The sequence below is a fragment of the Nycticebus coucang genome, chromosome 7, assembly GCF_027406575.1.
Source record: "Nycticebus coucang isolate mNycCou1 chromosome 7, mNycCou1.pri, whole genome shotgun sequence".
Taxonomy (NCBI): Eukaryota; Metazoa; Chordata; class Mammalia; order Primates; family Lorisidae; genus Nycticebus; species Nycticebus coucang.
This window is the reverse complement of record NC_069786.1, coordinates 110,517,272-110,540,475: the sequence shown is the minus strand read 5'-3', so window position 1 is coordinate 110,540,475 and position 23,204 is coordinate 110,517,272. Positions and strand designations below refer to the sequence as shown.

Genomic DNA, 23,204 nt, shown 5'->3' with positions numbered 1-23,204 from the left:
AAGAACAAAAGACATTTTACCACAAAGACATTTGCACTCAAATGTTTATTGCGGCTCAATTCATAATTGTCAAACTAACTGTGGTATATGTGTACCATGGAATATTATTCAGCCATTACAAAAGATGAAGACCTTACATCTTTTACATTTACCTAGATGGTGTTGAAATACATTCTTCTTAGTAAAGTATTGCAAGAAGGGAAAAATAAATATCCAGTGTACTCCATACTAATATGAAATCAACACAAAAACAATTACATGCTCATAAAAAACTGTAGAGTCAAGAATCCTTTGCCATATTTTTTTAAATGGAGAATATTTTTTATAGACAGCAAGCTCCCAAGTGCTGAGATTAGATGAGATCAGGCACATTAAGATACCGGACATTATGATGAGCTCAGGCCTCACGTAACATACACCAATCAGCAGAAATCCTGAACCCAAGTTAAGAATCTGAACACCAGAATGACCCACATTTATGCAACTAATTCTGCAATAGTCATAAAATATCCACAGCAAAAGAATTCTGATTTAAACAGCAATACTAACTACATTCAACCTCATAGTTGAAGAATTTAGACTATCAGTATTTTAACTTCCTGATGCATAGACTAGTCTCAGAGTGAATCCAGCCTAGGGCCTCATAAATCGAGATGCACGTAAATTTGTCCACGATGATAAATAATGGCAATAACAGTGTTACCATAAAGAGAGTAATGTTATGGAGGGCTTTGATCTCTTGGAGAGGTCTTTGAAGGCCTTCACCAGGGAAGCAATATGAAGAACTCAGTCTGATGCTGACTTACTGAACCACAGGAGGACAGAAGGACGAGGAATTTGTTCCAGAGAAAGCAAACACTTATCGGAATGCTAAAATACATGATTTCATGATTTAGCGCAAAAGTTTTTCTGTGCTTCACTAATAGACATCTTTCACAAAAAAGGTCAAATATCCCTAAGTACTCATATTGAAAGAGGATCCTTATGCTGTTAATAAAGTACTGTTCAAGAGGGAGGATGCTTAGATTCTTACCATATGGGAAGAAATTTAATCCTGAGGCACAACAAGATGGCACCAGGGGATGGGACAGGGGGAGAGGGAATAATAAATCTCCTTTAATCTGTACTGTACTGATATTTTTACATCCATTAAATTGCATGTTTCTTAAGCATGGGGAACATTTTTATCTTTTTTGATGAAGTCCCAGCACTTTCTGTCCCAAAATAAAAGGTACTGATAATGTTTATTGAATTAAATTCCATAGATAATTTCTGTATTGGTATTTTGGGATACATTTTCATTATAAAGTTAAGTTTTAGAAAGCATTAAAGTAAGTAAATATATAAGTAAGTAAACATATAAATGTTTATTTAAATAAAATATATATGTCCTCAAATTTTGAAAATTATCAATAAATTTATTTTAACATTTTTCAATTTTCATCACATTCTAGCTTGGAGTTGTATAACTTAGGAAATGAAAAATTAAATCTATTTAGAGTCATTCACAGTTATAAGAACAATAAATATTATTTTTGTTCTGATAAAAGTGTAACATTTTTATAGAAATATATTTTTTAAATTAGACATTGGAAACATTTTAAACTCGCCTTTAATCAATCTGTGCTATAACAATAACCAAGCATGCAGAACACTTACTTATAAGGCATAGAAAGAATTTTATGTTACTATCACTGTAAAATAGAATTAAGATTTAGTTCCTTGGGAAAAAAATTGGCTGGTAGTTAATGATTTCAACATGTATATATATGTAATTGTCAATTTAATTTTGAAATATACCATTTACAATCATAGATCATTAGTGCCACCTAATGGCAAGTATAAATATTTCTCATTCAAGGTATTTACATATCTAAAAGAATACTTTAGAGGTTTGAAGTACTTTGTTTTGAACAGATTATTTTAAGCCTACTTCAAGTAGAATATTTATTTCTGTGTAAATATGGGGTATGCACCCAATTATGTGTATATACACGCACACATATCCATGTTTATATTACATATATACAATATGGATGCATAAATAGATATCAAAAAATCATGTGATTCATATAAACGTCCATAAAATTTATAGTAGCCTCACACACATCCTCCAAGGTTATCTCCTCTGTTTTTTGCCACATGAAAAATTATATGTAAGCTTTTCATCTCTCGACAACCATGTTCTGAAGAGTGGTTCTCAACCCTGACTGCAGGTTAGAATTAACCAGGGATGCCAATAATATTCACAATAATCATGATAATAATACCATGTCCTGGTATTAGCATAGAGAATTAAACCAGAATTCATGAGTATAGGTCTGGTAAACTATAGGTTTAAAGGTGATTATAACACCCCCAGTGTTTCAAATCTCTGGTCCAAAAGGTGTATATGAGGATTCTTGAGTTGGAAGAGACTATAAAAAACAGACAGAAAAGATGAGAATAGTGAATGTGTTGAATCTTATCCCTCATCCCTACCTGATACCGCACGGGAGCTATTACTGTGGAATTAAAGAGCAAAGACAAGTGTTTCCTCTCCTTGAGACTTCAAAATTATTTTACAAATGCATCACATCTGCTCACAAAAATATATTATTGTTCAAAATAAGTAGAGGTCATACAGAAAGAGATATGGAAGGACTACATTTTCTTGGGAAAATTGCCGCCAGATTTGCACAAGATCTGTTATATTATATTTTAATCAGTCCCTGGGCATAGAGAAAGGTGTTTATTTTTAAGGTTCTTGGGTAATCAGACAGTAGCTTGAAACATTTAAAAAATAACCAGCATTTATATCTTAGCTATTTAAAAGCATTATGTGAAATTTTGAGCCATGTGTGAAAGCCAAGATTTTTAAATGAAAAGGCTAGTTTAATGCCAGTAGACCCCTAGAAATACTTTGTACTTCATATTAATAAGACTCAATGTAATTGAATGTCACTGGATATGGTGATTTATAAAGTATTTCATACCTTGTGTATGATAAGAACCCTTGGCATGGAGTCCTAATATTTAATGAAACATGACAGTGACTGTCTCTCCAAAAGTAAACTTGACCTAGAACCTTCTATCATTTTTATAGTGATCTACTTTACCCTGTTCCTACCTGTACTTAGTTTTTCATCTTAAATCAAGTGGAAAAATCTACAATTTGAATTTCGTTTTCCTTACTTCAGCTATTTCATACATCTTCAGGACAAATAGAATACATATTTTAGCAAATATATAGAATTACATATGTCTGAACAAGCATACTTTTTTGAAAGCAGACACCTGAGGAAACTGACATTTACCTCACTGATACTGTCCTTCCTAAAATATATTCTGAAACTCTCATTGGGAAGTGCTTTCTATGCTGGTAGTAATTTTTGGAACACCTGTTTCTCTAATAAAACTTTGCTTTTGTTGACAATTCCAATTTTTTTATCAGCATTAAAAAAGATTTGCAGCCAACACTGCAAATGGTAGTTTTCTTAGACAGGGTAATAAGTAAAATAAAATAAAGGTGTAGGGCTATAGTGTGCTAAACATGACTGAGAGCCTGTGAAAAATGTAAACTACACTAAAGGCTATTTTGAAATTATCTGTAAACCACCAATGGGACGTTTCCCAAATGTACTTTGGGGATATGCATACAGCTTCCCAAGACACCTGCTTTAGGGGTAATGGATGTGCTCTGTTGATACAGATTTTTTTATCACCAAAATGTTTATTGAACTGTTCATTAAATGTTTATTAAATTGAAATTTTATAGAATTGGAAACAATTACAATTGTAATGTTTTATACATGTATATATGTATCATGAACATAGACCATCATTTTCATACACTGAACACATCCATGTAACTAATACCTAGTTCTAAAAAAGACATACTAAGTTAGTAGATTTTTAAAAATGATCTCAATGTCTTTTTAATTTTGTGAAGGCAAGAACACCAAAATTTTCAGAGCAGTTATACCAACCTGTCCTTTTTCCAACTGTTTTTCAGAATTCTTGTCTCCCATACCTTTTCTAACACAGTATACTGTCAAACTTCTGTTTCTTGACCTTTCCCCCTAAAAGTATCATAATATGGCTAATTACCATTGTTATAATAAGTGAGATTAAGCAACTTTGCATATATTTAAGATTTATATCTTTTTTTTAGTAAACTGTTGATATCCTTAAAAAATAAATAAATAAAATGATCTCAATGCTTTGTATTCACATATTTATTAAAAGTCATCTTGTAAAAGAAAATGCATCACTCAATAACCAAACCTGGGAAGGAATGCAATTTCAATTTAAAAAGCAAGCTTATAGTTTATTTCAATCCATTAAAAACTAAAATGGTTCACTGTCTAAATAAAACAATTAATGAGATGCTTTTAACTGAGCATACTTCATAAATGCCTTGATTTCATAAGAAGAAATTGAGAGTGAACAAGGAGTAACAAATTTTGGTAGGATTTCTAACATTTGTTTATCATTTTTAAATGTAAAATTTACAGAAAAGTTTCCTAGGTAATTATGATAACATTTGAATGTATATCTCTGTTCGTGTTAATGTCAAAAAAGGGCTCCCCAAACTTTATCTCAGGTGTCACAATGCATACCCTTCACCAGGAGGATATCAACAAAATGCAGATCTCAGTTCAGTGTGGCAAGGCTGGGCCCAGAGTCTGCATGTGTAACAAGTCCCAGTGCTGCTCATGTTGCTAGATCTTATGCCACACCTTCAGTAGCAAAGGTGCAGCTTTCAACTTGCATGTAGGTATCATCATATTTCATCCTCTTTCTAGCGCTTATGAATATTTTTCTTAGTCTCTGGACCTTCCATTTATTTTTTTACCTTTTCCCCCACCTTTTTTTTTTTTTCCCCAGAAAAAAAACAGAAGCTAAACTCTCATTACTGTGTATTCTCTAACTCTATATTGTCAGTAGTGGAAATTCCCTTAGAAAGCTTCCCTTTCCCCTTGCCTGGGCCCCTTTTTCCCCTACGCCCCACACCTGTAGCTTCCTGTAGGCACTTTGGTTTCAGAGGTTAGTTTCTGGCTCCATCTAATGCCCACCTTCATTCTTTAGTGTGGTTCTGTGTAGTAAAATGAAACCGTATTATCAGTGTCCTAGACCCAGGGAGCACAGAAAGTGCAATAATTCAACTCCTAAAAAGTTAATTCTGCTTAAAAAACAAACAAAACCCGGGGATATCCAAAGTAGACGTGCTCTAATACAGTTCATCACCAAGTACAATTATCTGATAAATATTGTACAACGTTAAAATATTACATGTTTTTATTTTTTTGATTAATGTAAAAAGTTAGTTCCTTTTACACCAATTCTGCAAGATTACAGTGGAACAATTTAAAGAATACAAAGGGTCAATGATTTCAAGGGTGAAAAGTGGGGCCTATACTAACTGTAATGTAATTATTCATGAATAAAGTATTAATAGCTTTGAATTAGTGGTTGAATTTTCAAATAATGCAAAAATTTATCCTGTATACTTTTCAAAAATGTGGCTTTTGAAACAAACTGTGTTTGGACAATAGGGCAATTAAAAAAAAAAAAAGTTTAAACCATGACAAACAAAATAAAATCCCCAAAATTTTCATCCCAAAGAATGCCTATTTTGGAGAATGAAAGAAAAGAAATGAAAAATTTATCAGTAAGATGGATACTCGGAATTGTGTCTTGTTCTGTAATTTGTTGGTCAAGAAATTACCTGATCTAAAAATCTTATAATTGTTAGCATTCTACAAAGAATTCATCTACAATCAACTCATAGCAATGTATAAATAATTAAAAAAAAAAAAACAGTCAATTCAGAGTTCTACCAGGACAAATTCATGAATATTTTAATAAAGATATCTATGAATTGCTTCAATTTATATCTCCAGTAATCTGCTCCAAATTATTGATTATAGTTATGAAACAAGTTGGTGATAAGTGAACATGTCAAAAACAATTAAATATATCTGTCTGCGTGTCTGGCTTATTCAGACCATGGCATAACAAGTTCTCATCTGAGAATTGAAAACCTGGAATCTAATTTGGGCCTCAGCACTAATTACTTTGTTATCTTGAACAGCTCAGCTAAATTGTCTGACTTCTGGTATCTGATTCTGGGACAAATCTTTGATGTTAGACTGGACAATTTTCGGAATCCCACGAGTGAGCGCACAATCAAGTCCCTTTCTGACCTTAAACCGCTTTAAAAAGTAGTTCTTGGCTTGGCACTTAAGACTAGACCTCTGTGCCCCCCTCCTGGCCGAGCATTCTTGTCTCTGCCTTGCTGCCCTTGCTTTTGCCTTGGTTCTCCTCCAGGATTGTGCTCTAGGACTGGAATGCAGACTTACTCTGCCAACCCTTTCCTAACACCTGAGATTTTCTTCTAAACCGCCACACCCATAGCCACCTTCTTCCCTTTGACTCCTAGACTGCCTAGACTTCTAACCAATGCTTCTTGCCAAAGCCCTCTGGATTCCAAGATTGGCTCTTCTGCCTGGGCTCTGCCTGCCACCTGACCCCTCCTCATCCTGTGGCCAGTTTTTCTTAGTTTTTTAAAGTCCCCAGGTCAGACCCAGAACCTGGCCTATGAGAACGCAGGTGTTGAAATAACACTGACCTGAAATATCAGGGGCTGGGCCTAGAATGACAGTGTGAGGGTGAAAACCGAAGATGCGGTTGCTGCAAGCAGAGCAGGTCAGATGGAAAAAAAAAAAAAAAATGAAGACAATGAATATATTGCATCACTTCAGTAGAATGTTTACTTTGTCAAATATAATCATCATGAAAAGCAGCAGGTTAAGAGAACAAAAATAGCTTAAACAACTGCCAGCAAATATCAGTCCTGAAATCATGGTAAAAAGTTTATTTTCCGGAGATTGTATGTTTCTCGGGTAAGTGCCATATCCATAACCAAAATCTCTCCTAGAAAGCTTTCATTTAAACAAGTGTGAATACTCTGAAGGACAAACTGAAACAAATCAGCACTGGTCATTCGGGATTTATTTGTATTAATATAATTGCTCAAATTATTTCCTTTTCTTGATCTCTACTGTATGCTGTGCTTGTATCTTACAAAAGCCAAATGCAACAAGTAATGATAGATAGAAATGTGTCTAACAAGCCAATATCAAAACATCAGGATCGTTCCATATCTGGTGTCTCTCATTGCAGCAAACCCCGTGTCTCCCATCACTCAGTGTCATTTCTGGTGATTATTTTTAAAATATATATCTGATTTTTTGATCATTTGCCCATTTTTAACAATGTCCGTAGAAATATACATTTATCTATGCATAAAAATATGAGTCTTAGGTCTACAGACTTAGAATATCCAAGAATGAACTAGAATTTGCATTAACAAACTAACCAAGTCATTCTGTTCCTGCCTTTCCACGGAGGCCACTGGCAAACAACAGTGGTCCTTGTCATTTAGCCCCATGGCCTAAAATGTTAGGAAAGCAAATGGTTTTGTTTCATGTAGACAGTGTTTTAAAAATGCAGACTGAATTTAAATACCTTCAAGCAGAGTATGCCAACTTCTCATTTCAATTCCCATAACAGCTTAGCAGCTCCAGAGGTTACTTATATGCCTGGCTCAGGAGGCATTGTAATGTGTTAACCTTAACCTCAGTTATCCAAGGAAATGATCATTACCAGTTGCAGAAAGATATTAAGCAAATAAAACAAACAAGGAACTGTGTGATTTATATTGCTTGGTTCAACTAAGTTTGCTTTTCTTTCTGTTCTGTAGCTATCCCAAAGATGGGAAGGCCAAAAGCCAATGTTATTTAAATCTAAGAATAAAGATCATCTTTCACTTGAAATGTTGTCCGTTCAATTACAGATAGACTAAGCCACATTGGCATAATGGTTCTAAAATAAAAGTGATACTTTTTAAAACTAATCCATGATATCTAAACATAAATGAAATCACTCTAGAATACTGGGCATTATTTTAAGTCTGTCAAACTTACAAAATTTTGAAAATTACATAAACATTTATTGAGCATCTACAATTTTTAGATATTCAATAACCACAATAGAGTGATGAAAAATTAATATGAAAAATTCAAGGTATTTCTAATCTCCCTTGGGTTAACGAGAGCCTACATAAATACGTATTACATATATGTGCATACATGTGTGCACAGATACATAATTTCACTTTTAAATGACTATTGATTTTCTTTAATTAAAAATATTTTATGGTGCTTTGACTGTGTCTTCACCTTCTGTACAGTATGTCTGAGCAGGAGCTTTATGACAATAACAGTGTTTTATACTAGACGTGTCCGAAAAGAATAGACAGTGAATGCAAGCAATGCTCTCTCAAAGGAGAGTTTTATCTCTGAACATCCACTTATTTTGCAGGCTAAGTATTTTTTTAAGGTGAATATTAACATTGAGCCTCATAAAATGGATTCAATAACTAAGCACTAGTTTTTCCTTGTCTTTTCCATTCCATTTTTAAATACATAATTATTCTTAAATTAAACCTTAAGTCCCAGCCCTAACATTGTTAATAAGGCTTCATACTTGTCCCTAATTTCTAAACATACAGTGTAGGAAATCTGCCTTGTTTTTGTACCTTCATAAGGAAGTGGTGTTGATTTATAAGTTTCTTTTCTTTATGAACCATATGTATACTGGAAACAAACTACCTCTCTTCGTTCTCTGAATAGTTCATTATAATTTGGACAATCCTGATGGCCATTACATTTTGTCTCATTCCATAATATTCTGCAACCATCCCCAGTTTTATAGTGTGGATTATTTCTAATTGTTCTTGTGTCGATAGAGCACTCAATATCTTGGTTTTGGTAACTGTAGAAAGTTTAAAATTGAATTATCTTAGGGGAAGAAATTATTTGTATACTTTTGCAGCTCATGGACATTGAATGTGAATGAATTTGATATTCTGGTATTTTAATATCGTGGCACTTACTCTCAAATTCTCAAAATGGCTTTGGCAACACCCCAAAACCCAGTGCAAGAGTGTTACACGTTTATCTGTTCAGATCCTACGTTGAGCAACAAGACTGCTTTTGTTCAAAGAATAACTAACAGATGAGTAATGAAGTCACTACCCAAAACTAAATTCCATTGTCAATAAGAGGAGATTTGGACTGTATAGTTTCATCTAACAACTATGTTGGAATTTAGCTTTTTTTAGCAGAAGTCAGAAAACAACTGTGCTTTCAACCAGACAAGTTTTTCTCAAGAGCACACCAGCAATTCATGCAGTATTTTCATTTGTTCAGTTTCTTTCTTTCTTTTTTTTTTTCCTTTTTAAGAAGCAGTTCTTGAGTTTGTGTTGTATTATAAGCTTAACCCCTGAAACAAACGGGTGTTTTCACCTGTTCGTTACCAGCAGTGGATTTTCATTGTTGCTTTTTTTTTTCCAGCTGAGTTTTTGAAGACTATAGGGGATTGTTATTGTTTTACTTTATTTTATTATCTATTATTGTTTTATTTTTCTTTTTTGTGCTTTCTTTTTAAATGGCTTTTAAATGCTCGTTTAGTGAAAGAGTCAGAGTGGAACTAGGAAGGCGATTCTTTAGAAAACTTTGTCTAAATTTAAAATTCCTTGGACCATCACTCTGTTCTATAAATAATTTTGCCATTAAGGTGTGAAACAAATTGAGTTAGGATATATCTGTTATCACAGTGCAGAAATGAAGTCTCAATGAGAAATAAATCTCAATGGGGACTTGCTGCTGGGATACTCCATTTACATACATTGCACCTGACTTCTCATGAAAATACCCTGGTACCCTGACACTAACTTCTGTGCGGCACACTTGGTAGGCCTTCCAGCTCTGCAGATTTGGCATTTTTCTTAGCCTGAGGAAGAAATTTTTTTAAAAAAGAGATAAAAATATGTTCTTCCTTCTCTCATGGAGACATACACAATGCTGCCCGTGGAAAAGCTGTTTGGGAACACATTTTTACTAGATTAATATTTGCATAGTTCTCAACTTCAGTTGTTACAGTAAATTGACAGTTGCTCAAACCACAAAATTTTCTCTCAGTCATGACTTTTCTGCAGTTTTTAAAGACATTTCTTTCCCTCACTTTATATACAGTTTCTACTACCTATTCTATTATTATTCTTTCTTCTCCAGCAACCGTTCTTTCTAACACATTTCTACTTCCACATGACTTTTTTCTTAATTTTTATTTCATCATAACTATACATTTATGGAGTACAATATGATTGATATACAATGTGGAATGCTTAAGTCAAACTAATTAACGTAACCATCCCTCACAACTTTCACATAATTATGCTAATTTTTTGTATCTTTTTTTTCTACAAGAACCTTTCTTGTGAACTCCAATATCCATGATAGCACATAAACCTGAGGCTTACACTGCCTTTTATTTTATTTGAGCCCTTTATAGCCTGTTTCTTTTTAGTCTATGTTCTAATATTATTTCTCAATTTTGAACCTTTTCCTATAACCCCAAGTCATAGTGTTATTGCTAATTTCTAAATATAAAATAACTTCAATCATTTATTTACATGGCATGCAGTAATCAAGAAGTATGGAATTTTAGCACATCTGATGAAAATAAGAAAATAATCTCATCTTAAATCCACAAACTTTTCCAAGACAGCCACAACAGAATAGTCACTAATAAAATTTATGTCGAGGATCACAAATGGTGGATCAATGCATGAGTAAGAACTTAAGCCTTTCCCTTTTTTCCTATAACCACGGCATTTTAATCTAATAGTTCTTCTTCTTTGAATCCTCAGGTAATGATGATAGCTAAAGACAGGGTATTAGGTCATCCAATTATCTGACATATGGTTCTATGTTCTACATGTTTATATTTTCAGATTTTTCACTAAGATGGCAGAAAATCTAGACCTGGAAGAGGCTGTTAGATAAAGTTTCTCCAACATCCATTACATTTATCTTAGGCCTCTATCTGATACTCTCAGTGTGGTCTCTCCCAAATTCATTGAAATTCAAAGTAATTAATTGCAGTAAAGCCCTGCATTTGTGCATGCATTCTGAGTAATTAACTGAAGTGAAACACGTGTATTGCTAATCTTGCACACTGTGATTAAGAGAGAAATGAAGACATCCATCAAACTAGATTACTTCTTCATCAACGAGGCGCAGAAATATCTCCACAGCTGTTGGGCTCATTTTAATTGTATCAAAGCCTCGCACATCATGGGTTTAAGTGAGGCACTATTTCCCCCCATTAAAAAAGAGAATATTAAAATACGAGAGCATCCTAATCAGCATGTGAAAGGAATCACAATGCATTTCAAGCTGTCGTCTTGAGTAAAATTAGATTAGCTAAAGAAACAAAGGCATTTTGTGTGTTTATGGATCTATTTTCATACTCAAATGCACAAACACAGAGCTGGGAGGACCAGCTGAACCCTCCTTTCCATTATCAAAAGTGCCCACGCCATTCTCTCTAATTACTCCAACTCCTTTATTTGGTAAAAGAACAGGGGATGGTTCTACCTTCCCTGTTCAGCAAAGAAATCTGATTAATGACCTTCCCACAAAAAATGACATGTGTTTGTTACTTTTTCCTCCTTCCAAAAGTTAACATTTTCTCCTTCCAATAGGAAGGACATAGACTTGTAAAGCACCTAATTATTTCAAAAGAAAAAAACTCAGTCTACAAATTTTTGGCTAGTTACTCTGCACTGCCCCTACTAAGATAAACTTGAAGTTTAGGACACTCAATAGGATTGAGGAATAACAAAGTTAAACTAGAAATTGTCTCAGAAGAAGTGACTAAGTTGAACACAAAGTGATTTCTTTCTTTTTTTTTGTAGAGACAGAGTCTCACTGAACCGCCCTTGGTAGAGTGCCATGGCGTCACACGGCTCACAGCAACCTCTAACTCTTGGGCTTACACGATTCTCTTGCCTCAGCCTCCCGAGCAGCTGGGACTACAGGCGCCGGCCACAACGCCCGGCTATTTTTTTTTTGTTGCAGTTTGGCCGGGGCTGGGTTTGAACCCGCCACCCTCGGCATATGGGGCCGGCGCCCTACTCACTGAGCCACAGGCGCTGCCCACAAAGTGATTTCTTTTTTTTTTTGTAGAGACAGAGTCTCACCTTATCGCCCTCGGTAGAGTGCCATGGCATCACACAGCTCACAGCAACCTCTAAATCCTTGGGCTTAGGCAATTCTCTTGCCTCAGCCTCCCGAGTAGCTGGGACTACAGGCACCCGCCACAAGGCCCGGCTATTTTTTTGTTGCAGTTTGGCCGGGGCTGGGTTTGAACCCGCCACCCTCGGCACATGGGGCCAGCGCCCTACCCGCTGAGCCACAGGCGCCGCCCACAAAGTGATTTCTTAATAGCCAAAGTTACCATTTCTGGAAATTCATTCTCTTGTGGTTCAGGGAAATATGAGGGAGGTGAACTGAACAGAAGGAGAATAAATCAAGATAGGACAATTCATGGACATAGAGCCTTTCTTTGGGTATCTCAAAATACTGCAAGATGCACCAATTGTCATATCTTTCATGTGACTAATATACTAAATTTTATCTTAAAAACTAAGTGAAATATTGGTATGTGAGTTCAGGTATATATATATATATATATATAGTATGTATTCCTATTTATAATAGCATGAACTAGCAAAAATACCTATCTAATCGTATTACTTTATCAATTGGCTGTGTAAAAGAAAAAGTTCGTTTTAATCAACATTTGTTTCTTTCTCCACTGTGTTGTATATTGGAGGATCAACATGATTTCTATTCATTTCAATAGGTGCTCAAGTTGAACACAAACAAGACATGATGCTGGACTCTTAGACTTCAGGAACCTAGAGGTCAGAGTGGTTCCACTGAAAAAGCAAAGAGAAATATGCCGGACAATGGTGATTCCTATTCTTTACGGAAATTGGACAGGTAGACATTTAAATCACTAAGAAAAAATGTGATTGGATAAAGTATTAAGCAGAGATATATGAATAACACGAACAGATTTGAAATATGGAAAAGAATATCTGTATGCTTTACAACTTTAATTACAATTGCTAAATGAAATGGCAGTATTATTGTTAAATAAACTAAAAATATATGCGTTAATTAGGTAGGAAAAACAATAGGAAATGGGAATATCCTGTAATAACTAAAAATATTGTCGTTATAATGCATTTATTGATAGAAGAAAATGTTTACATGATGCTAAATTTAAAAATAAAGTTATAAAACAGTTTCATATTCTATATCTTAATATATAATTTATATTATATAATAATAATATTAAAATAGGTAATATCATCTATTCTTCTATAAAATTCTAGAAAAATATACAACATTTTAATAGTAGCCATATAAAATGGTGAAAACGTATTCATGACTAAATCATTTCTGTCTTCTAATTTTTTGACAATAAACATATATTACTAATGTAAAAAACTTTTCATTTATTCTAGATACTTTAGGTTCCTTTTGGCAGTTAGTTACCCATATGAGATTCACTCCCTTCTGTCTTTCTAATAACACATTTCATTTCCCAATGAAATATCCATAGAAACACAATAAACAATGTGATTTCTCATCAGCACAGAAAGTAAAAAGCTCCATTGGTTAGCGAAGCATCTCTTAAAGGAATTATGCCTAAGCATAGTGTGAAGGAAACAAATTAAGAAATGATGAGGGACAGCCAATCACATGGGTATTTCTCTCTCCCACTCTCACCCTCTGCCTCCCAGGACTCCTGCAACACAGAGGGGGTCCTCAGACCAGAGAAATCTAAATGCTGTATTATTTCACAAATTGACCACTCAGATGGTCAGATTTGTCTCCTATTTTTACATTAGATGTTTCTTTTCGACAAATATTTGAAGTAATCTAACAGGGCCAGACGCACAAGAGGGACAGTGGAGGAAAGTATGAAGAAACAAAGGGCCCATGGAGAATCTGGAATACCAACAATAAATTTATTTATTTTTTTTTTCATTCTGATATTTATTAAGCATGTGGGTTTTGAGCTTAGAAGGAGTGTTTTCAAGTGGTGAATGTGGGGTAATATGGATGAGACCGTTTTCAGTTTCATTGCATTCATCAATTTTCCCTTCATCTTGAAATAGTTGCTGTTCAGGAAGATGGGAGCGAAAGCTTAATCCATGTTGATATTTAATAAGTTTGTATCTTGCTTCCATTGCCAATACACAACTCCTCCCTGAGTGCACACCTTTGATCCATTCATCCTGGATTGAATTTCTGGCTGTTTTTATTTCATGCTCCATAGTCCAGGGCTCATTCTCTTCCTCCCACATGGAGTGAACAGTCAGGTCAGGAAAGAAGATTCCCAGGGAGACCAGGTTCCTGTAGTTCTCCAACATCACAGCCCTGTACAATGCCCTCTGAGCAGGGTCCAGGCACTGCCACTCTTCCTGAGAGAATTCTATGGCCACATCCCTGAATGTCAAGTGTCCCTGAGTAAGAGCCATTCCGGATTCCTCTTCTTTCGTCTTCCTCCTGATTTGGGCTTCCTGTAGCTGAGGGGCAGGAGAGTTCTAGAAAGACAGAGGTCCACCATTAAGGCCCTGAGGCAGAAGCAACCTGAGTAAGAGCCATTTCTGAATCCTTTTCTTTCCACTTCTGGGCTTCTTCATGTAACTGGATTCTTTAGAAGGCAATCTGAGCCCAGGAACAGCTCTGTCCCAGTCAGCAGTTTCCGGGTCCCCAACAATAAATTTAAAGAAGAGACATCCAGACAGAAGTAAGACTGGAGACTTTTCCCCGGGAGGGAAATTCTTTTTTTCTTTCTTTTTTTTTTTTTTTGGAAATTCTTAAAGCACAACCAGTGAGATAGAAATAATTATGTCTCTTTCAGATGGAGACCAACACAGCTCAGAAAGATAAATATTTGCCTGAAAATCACAGAAAAGAGATCTTGAAATTATGAATCCCCATAATCAAACTTAGCGCTCCAAATAACGAAGTCAGTGTTTTGGACTGCAAATGCCAAAGATAAATTTAATACAAGGGCAGCATCCATGAACAATTTTTTTAAATATACTTTTATTCCGTGTGTTTTCAAACCAATGATCTCTTTATTTAACTAGTGATCCCACTATCTCCCAAACTACTGAAAGTGACAAAATTATAATGACTGTTACTTTTTTTCTAATTTCAATAGTCTTTCAAGGTTTATGAAATATTACAATTAATAGGAAAAGAAAAAATAAACACAGCCCAATATCACATAGGAAGTTTCTCATCACCATGATTGACCATTAATTTAGTCAATTTATAGTAGGATTTATTTATCTCTTAGTTTTTAACTACTTAAGAAATGCTACTTGTAACCATACAAATCTCTGAATATCGTGGCTTTTCATACAGTGTGAACTTTAAAGCATTTTTAATAGAAAATTAATTAGTCCTGGGTGGGTTAGAGGTAATGTTTGTGGTATCCCGTTTATTTATATGACTTTTGAATTCCTCCTGAAATTTCTACTATAAATAGTAATTCTCTTAAATACCATTTGATAGAAAAATCAATGCTCTCAACCAAGGACAACATCCTTTCAATTCACACCAAATAGGAATTTAAGTGCTACTAAATCTACTGCCAGCTAAGGATAAGCACAGATACGAAAACGTTGACATGAATCATTTTCCACTAATGGAAAGCATGTTCATTTTAAACGGGATCATCTTTTTTCCGATAATCTAATATGCAAACTTAGTATGCAATTATGTCATTATTAAGTATAGCATCCTATGTCTTCTACAGATTACTAAATATGTCTCCTCATATAGCAATCAGCAACCTGTAAAAAAGAGGAAATGTTTTTTCCATAAGACAAGTAGAAAAGCTAATTAGTCTAGGTTTTGCATCAAATAGACTTTGACTTGATGCTTGATATTAATTGTTTTCGACTGTGTGAATGTTATGTTATTTAGTGTGTCTAAACCACAAATGGCTCCTGGCAAGACCTCATACCATTAACAGTGAGATTAGCAGAGGAAAATTCAAAAACACTCACGGGGATTGTTTGTACTGTTTTTTGTTGGGTATGTTTTTGCTCTGTGGGATAGAAGACAGTTTAAAACAGCACTGCATGAAAAAAAGAAGCAACCAACCGCAGGTTGTGAGTATGCTTCAGCGAAGCAGAGGTTTCTACAGCTCCTTCTCAGCAAAAGGGAGATTTCTAACGGTCCCCTGCTGACTTCAAATGTGTTCACAGCCTGCACGCAGCAGCCACAGTGGAAACTTACCGGTGTGATAATAATCACTTAGAGTGAGACTGTGGTGCAGACCCTCTTCCTCCAACCAGAAATCCCCCGAGTAAAAAGCTTTATCCCCTGGGGAGACACAGAGCTGCAAAGACATGAAAACAGGTGTATCTTTTCCTGACATTCAGAAAAATTAGCTATGAACAACTTTTCCTTCTTCATATCCTCAGAGTCCAAAAATTAACATAAGCATGCTATCTAAATTTTAGGCATCTAACTTAGAAGTGCCTTAAATTATTTGTTGAGATCATTTTTAATATGTAAAAAGACAATTTCATTTAAAAGGAAAAAAACTTCTGGTGAGAGAGAAAGTGAGATGGGGGAGGGGAGCATTATATATAAATAAAATCCTCTTCCTGGAAAAAATATACAACAATATATGACTAGTTATTGCCTCTGGAATGTGAGATGCAGGATAAAACAGGAGTGATTCCTTTTATTTTTTACCTTTCTGTACTGCTTGTATCTGTGAAAATCACTGCATAGTAGTTGTATGTTTAAAATCTTTTTTTATAGTTATTCTGAACAATTTCCTTTGATGAAGATGACTACATTCTCACAAAAAGCTGCCTTAACTTTTTGTAAAAGATGTGATTGAAGTAAATACACATAACAAAATGTCCTCCAAGGGTCAATGTCTTACAGATGATTAAATTCATGAAGGTAATTTTTAATTAGATTCAATAGTTCTTTGTCAGTTTACAGATTCCAAAGTGCTTTGCTCATTCATGAGCACATATTATGCAATGGTCATCTAAGGCAGACACCACCTTTACGATATTATACTTAAAAGAAGATATAACAATAATAGTTGTATAGGAGTAATATAATAAAAGCAAACCAGAAAATATCAAAATTCAAGAAAATATGTTGTACCGTAAAAATATTTTTTGCTACATTGAACTGACAGGTCATAGAATGCTGCCCAACCACTCTTTAAACAAGAATCCTAAATTCTAGTGCTTTAGTAGCATTAAAAATTCACTCAACAGTTGGGAAAATTACAGAGAAATAAACATAAACAAGAAAAGACGAGAGCAGCTCTAGGTAGCACATACGTGGACATAGTGACAGGCCTTCAGGAATCTGTCCTTTCTTTCCCATATCCTTGTTTTCCACTCTAGCCAAACTCATATAAGATTGGAAAACAAAATTTCTGGAGAACCAATGGCATGTTCCCTGTACAGTTGTGGCTGCTAATACAAGAGGAAAGCCAACCTTATCCTCAGACTTAAAAGATCTACAGAAGCAAAAAATTTAATTAGGAAAACATTTCAGAATCATTTTCAATGTATAGATCCCAGGAAGGCTAACCTGAACAGATTCCTGGGATAAAACCCTATCATGCATGTGCATATTAAATATATGTTCATATTTAGACCTTCGCAGGGACTAGAATTCTCTGACTATAAAATATTTGTAAAGGAAACTAAGATAACAAAAAGTAAGTGAATCTAGTTGTAAAATAATTTAAACATCTGTATTCCATTTATCTAATTCCCAAATTGAGAAATAAGATTATTTACTTGCATTTATTGAAATGACTATAACAATCAATTTAATTTATGACCTTACATAATGTTACTCTAACTCGTATCTGCTTTGGTATTAGGTCATCATGGTGAAGTAAAGTGGGTATTCACTAAATTTCCTTCATCAGTGTACAACAGTCTTTTAACTTTATAAAAGTTAAATGTCATGGCCAGGTGCAGCGGCTCAGCCCTGTGATCCCAGCACTTTGGGAAGCCGAGATGAGTGGATCCCACCAGGTCAGGTGTTCAAGTCCAGCCTGAGCAAGAGGAGACCTCATCTATACTTAAAAATAGAAAAAATTAGCCAGTCATGATGGTGGACGCCTGTACTCCCACCTTCTTGGGAGGCTGAGGCAGGAGGATTGCTTGAACCCAGTAGTTTGAGTTTGCTGCTAGGCCGATGTCATGGCACTCTAGCCCGGGTGACAGAGAGAGACTCTGTCTCCATAAAAAATAAAAAATAAATTTAAAATGTTAAATGTCAGAAACTTTCTATTTTAAAAAAACTAAAAAAATGCATCAAAAAAGAAAATTCCAATTAACAAACCCTGTTTCCTGTTTATAAGCTTACTTAGACAGAACCCTTTCTTTTCTTTCACCAAAGCACTTTTGTAACCAAAGCAATTATGCTTATTCTTATACACATTTCTTACTTCAAAAGAACTCAGAGGTTTACAGGTGCTAAGTCATTATTCCCAAATTCCTGCGAGCGGTGAAGGAGTTAATTGTATATACATACACATGGAATTGAGGCATACACATATTAATAAGCTAACAGGAGTCTGCAGCTAGGCCAGGAATAGAATCCAGGTTACATATTTTTAGACTTGTGCCTCTTTGATTTTCACACACAATATGATACTTACCCATATGCTTTAAAAGGACACAGCTTTCATCAAGGAGAGTAGCAGGAAAGAAAGAATTTGTATAACCCTAGAATGGGATAAAAATCTGCATGGCAGGGTCATAAGTGTATTTGAAATCTTTTTTAAACCACCATGCATTCTTTCAAATCTTATTATTTCCCCTAAGCTCGAATCCCCACTTTTCCTTACTCTAAGGAAACAGATATCCCTCTAGGAGTATCACAGCAATAATGACAATAGCTACTTACTATATTCCAGGCACAACATTAGATACATGACACAAATTATTTTATTTAATGGTTATAACAACCCTGTACAATAGGAATTACTCCTTGTTTATAAATAAGAAAACTGAAGCTCTATGATTTACCAAATGAAAACTTGAGTTCTTTGGACACAGTCCCAGGGACAATAAGAAGTTGATATCCCACCTTCTTCTGTTCGAATTTGTTCTTATCCAAACTACTTCAGGTGAGCAGCCAGATGAAGAGGTAAAGGATCACTCTGTGGAGACGAATGGCAACTCCTGGTTTCACTCCTGATACAGTTGCCCTCCCTTAGTCACAGTTTTGCTTTCTGTAGTTTGTTAGTTGTGATTCAAATAAATTCAATGAAAAATTCCAGAAATAAACAATTTATGAGTTTTAAATTGCATGCCATTCTGGGCAGTGTGACGAAATCTTGGGTGGTCCCTTACTGTCACACCTGAGACCCGGGTCATCTTTGTTAGGCATGTCCCTGCTATAGTCACTACCTGCATTGCTCACCTAGCAGCCAATAGTTGATTAACAGTTGTCACTGACAGAACCACTGATACAGGTATCACAGTGCTTGGATTTGGTCCTATTCACAGCTTTAGGCATCTACTGGGGGTCCCAGAACATAACACAGGTTAGAGAAGAAAATCTTAAGGAATTCATCAAGCAGCAATATATTATAAAAGTAGATACATTGGGATTAGACAGCCAGGTTTAAATACTTGCTCTGCAATTTAGTACCTTCTTCATCTTGAAGAAACTACTTAAATCTCTGTTCTTATTTCCTCCTCTTTAAAAATTATACTGTTAGAGACACCAGTAGGGAAGATACCGAGGGGGTCATGTGAACAAACAGGACTTGGAATAAGAAAACTCACTAAAAGATACGAGTAGCCGTGAGCATCACAGAACTTTAGTGTAAAAAAAGTGAGATGTGAGCAGAAAAAATACAAAAGAAAGCACAGTAAACATATGGGATACTGAGTTGCAATAGCAAAGATAAGGGTAACCATAACTGTCACAAGAAACGTAACAGAATGAAGACAGGGCACACTGTACATTGCAGTCCCCCCACCCAGGGTGGCTTGAGACACCACAATACATTTGGGCTGAGCCATACGGAAAACTCCCCCACCTGACTGCAGGAAAGAGACAACATCACCATTGGTCTTAAAAAAAAAAAAAAAAAAGAAAGAAAAGAAAAGAAAAAAGACAACATAGAACATCAGGAAGAAGGAGAAGAGACCAAACAGAAGAAAAAAGGGATGACCCAGAGACCACCCTCCACGGGAACAAGCGCCCACTCCTACCTCTTTTGGACCTTGGAGTGTACTACCGCTTATAGACCAAAGCGACCCCAGTGCCACAGTCCAGGGGAGTGTGCCCACTCTTAGTCCCTGCAAGAATGAACTTTTGCTTTAATAAACTCTGCTGCCTGCTCCTCCAAAACTGTCTCTTGCTTTCATTCTTGAATCAGGAGAAGACAAAGTCAACACCATCATTCCTAACTCCCAGGGTGGTTGTGAAGCTACAAAGAGATGGCAAACATACATGTTTAAGTTTTCACGTTGCACAAAACCAGTGCTCAACCACTTTGGCCACTGCTATTCCAGAAAGGCCATCACTGTTGTGGATTTTGGTGAGGGCCCCAGGGCTACTGGTGTCAATTACCTTCCTCCATCAGTTAACAGCAGACAGCCAATCGCAGAGCAGTCCCTGGTTAATCACATTTCCTCAAATAGTATATGAACACTTCACATAAGACAGATTTTCTGCACATTTTATTTAGGCCTAATTTGGTTTGGCATTGTTAAAATACCTTCCATGTATTGAGCACTTACTGCTATCCAGGCTTTTTACTTTGTATTAATTTATGTATTAATACATAAGTGTATTAGTTTATTTCACTTTCAAAATCATGCTGTGAGGAACGACGCTATCATTGCAGGTAAGAAATGGATACACAAATTGTTTAATGTCACAAAATACTGGAAATAGATGGTAAAGCCAGGACTCAGATCTAGACTTTCTGGCCCTATAGTGCGTACTCCTGCATTTCACTGTCTGCTTCTCACTCTGCTACGTATCTGATGATTTTATTCCCATCACTCTGCTTCACAGAAGGCATCTATAAACTTGCTTTATTACCCCCCATCTGCAGCACTTTAAAGCCTTGCGTTCTTTGGTAATATGGAGAGACATCATCCAGGCAGTCATGGAAGAGGATGCAGGAAATTCTGGTTTCTTATTATCTGACAGGACCTTCGCCGTGGGGTCACAGCATTCCAGAGTTTCACACCTGATCCCACCATTTACTGCTCTGTGCTCCTTTTTTGTCAAATCAGCACATTACTAATGACCTTTGAGTATTAAAAAAATTGAAAAACAGTGACCATAAAATTTGATGCTACTCATTAAATTAAATGTAAAATGAAAATCTTGCATAAATAAAATTTACTGTTAATTCTTTTTAACATGAAGGGTAATATATTGAGAATACTGTATGTATTTTAATACGATGCAAGTAGTTCAACATGAATGTCAGGCTCCTGGTTGGGTGGTACGATAGCATCTTGGTGATGATCGTAGCACAGCTTTATCATGAAAGAGTTCTTCCTGTCTGCAAATTAATCCAACTTCCTGACCATTTATGTCACGTAGAATAAGATGTTTTTCAAAGATTCCAATCTTACCTACAGTTAGTTGATCATGGGGAGTGAAACTTTCTCTGAATAAAGATTGAAATTAACTGCTCTTTCTTATAAAGTGTGAAGCACATGTATTCATGCACACACACAAAATGGTGAGCTCGCTTTCCTTATATTCTTTATGTAAACACCTGGGCTTAGCCTAATATTTTCCTTAAGTTTAGAGATATGTCTGAACCTGCAACAGCCAGGAGGAGCCTACAATGGCCTAAGTGGGCTCATCCATTGACTCCACGGCACTGTGTTCACCCTGTGGTTTCGGTTTGCACCATGTGTCTCAAGGTTGGGAAATATCAGCTATAATGCTGCTCAGAGCTAGTAACTTAGATCGTGAGCAACCAGGACAGTTTGTAATATCGTGTGTCTAGGTTTGTTGTTTTCATCATAATTTTATTCTTAATTAATTCATTTTTATTATTTTTTCAAGGTATCTTGCCATGAGGGAGGTGGGGAGGTGACTGGCCCTTCAACATACACAGTTAGATAGGAACTTGTTCCAGCCTACATCTACCTCAGTAAGTAGTTAAGTTAAGCCCTTCTGCTCTCCTCCAGCTTTGGATTCTCTCTACTTGCTTTTTTATATTCAATCAGGCTTTATTTTAGTCTGTCAACACTCAAGGCCAGACCTCACACAGGTCTCCTTGAGGATGGAGGAATCATAATTATTTATTTATTTTCATAGTCATTTCTTGATGGCAACTGCACTTAGAGTAACCATGCTCCTGGTATTCTCACCAAAGGCCGGGAGTTTTGTGTGAAATCTGGCTAGTAGAAAACATGCATCTGCCTAATGCTAGAGAATCTTTTCTTTGCCTGCTGCAACCTTTCCAGGGTTGTCGACGATAAATGCCATTTGGCCTATAATAGTTTTCTTAAATCTTGATTAGTTTTAACAATCAAGTTTTCTCATTGTTGCCTGGGCCACCAGTGTTTGAGCTTGTTGCATTGCCTCATGTAGCCTACAGAGCCTATCCTGGTGTTAACAGGAACAGGATGTATTTACCATCCCTCCTGAATATCATTGCCTCGTGGATTCAGAATTTTCATTCTAATTCACCAACCTTACCTGGCACAGGGGTCAGACTGTAGCCTCCTTTCCTCCTATTCGTATGCTGACTATCTTAAAGTGAAATGAGGCCAGACTCAAGGACTCACTTGTTATCCTAGCATTCTGGGAGGCTATAATGGAAGGGTCACTTGAGGAAAGGAGTTTGAGACTAGCCTGGGCAATGTAGCAAGACCCTGTGCCTACCAAAAAAAGTAGCTATGATAGTGCCACTGTACTATACCTAAAAGACAGAGCAAGACACTGTCATTAATAGTTTTTTAAAAACTATTTATTATGTGCTACTAAACATGCATCTAATGCTACCCCAGCTCACTTCAACAAATTTCAAAAACTGTGACTCTAATATGGAAGGAGTTCAGGGCCTTGATCCATTTTCTAATAAATGGCAATTGGGCTTGATCATAGTCGTTCACCAGGAGGCTTCAACTTGTTTAATAGCCTTTGCCAAAGAATATACACCTACACATTCATTCTGTTTCCCTAGAAAACCCTTTACATATTTTAACATTTTTGTTAACCTGAACATTT

The 23,204-nt window shown here is 35.7% G+C and overlaps 1 protein-coding gene across 1 annotated transcript; it reads right to left on the bottom strand.

Moving 5' to 3' along the window:
* Window positions 1-13,936: 13,936 nt before the first annotated feature.
* Window positions 13,937-14,495, bottom strand: LOC128589771 (zinc finger protein 766-like). Its single transcript, XM_053596475.1, has one exon. The coding sequence runs from the start codon at window positions 14,447-14,449 to the stop codon at window positions 13,937-13,939; it is 513 nt and encodes a 170-aa protein (XP_053452450.1). The 5' UTR covers window positions 14,450-14,495.
* Between the last annotated feature and the right edge of the window lie 8,709 nt (window positions 14,496-23,204).

Excerpts from the sequence above, each read along its gene's own strand:
- LOC128589771 (XM_053596475.1), bottom strand. The coding sequence starts at position 14,449 with ATGGCTCTTACTCAGGGACACTTGACATTCAGGGATGTGGCCATAGAA.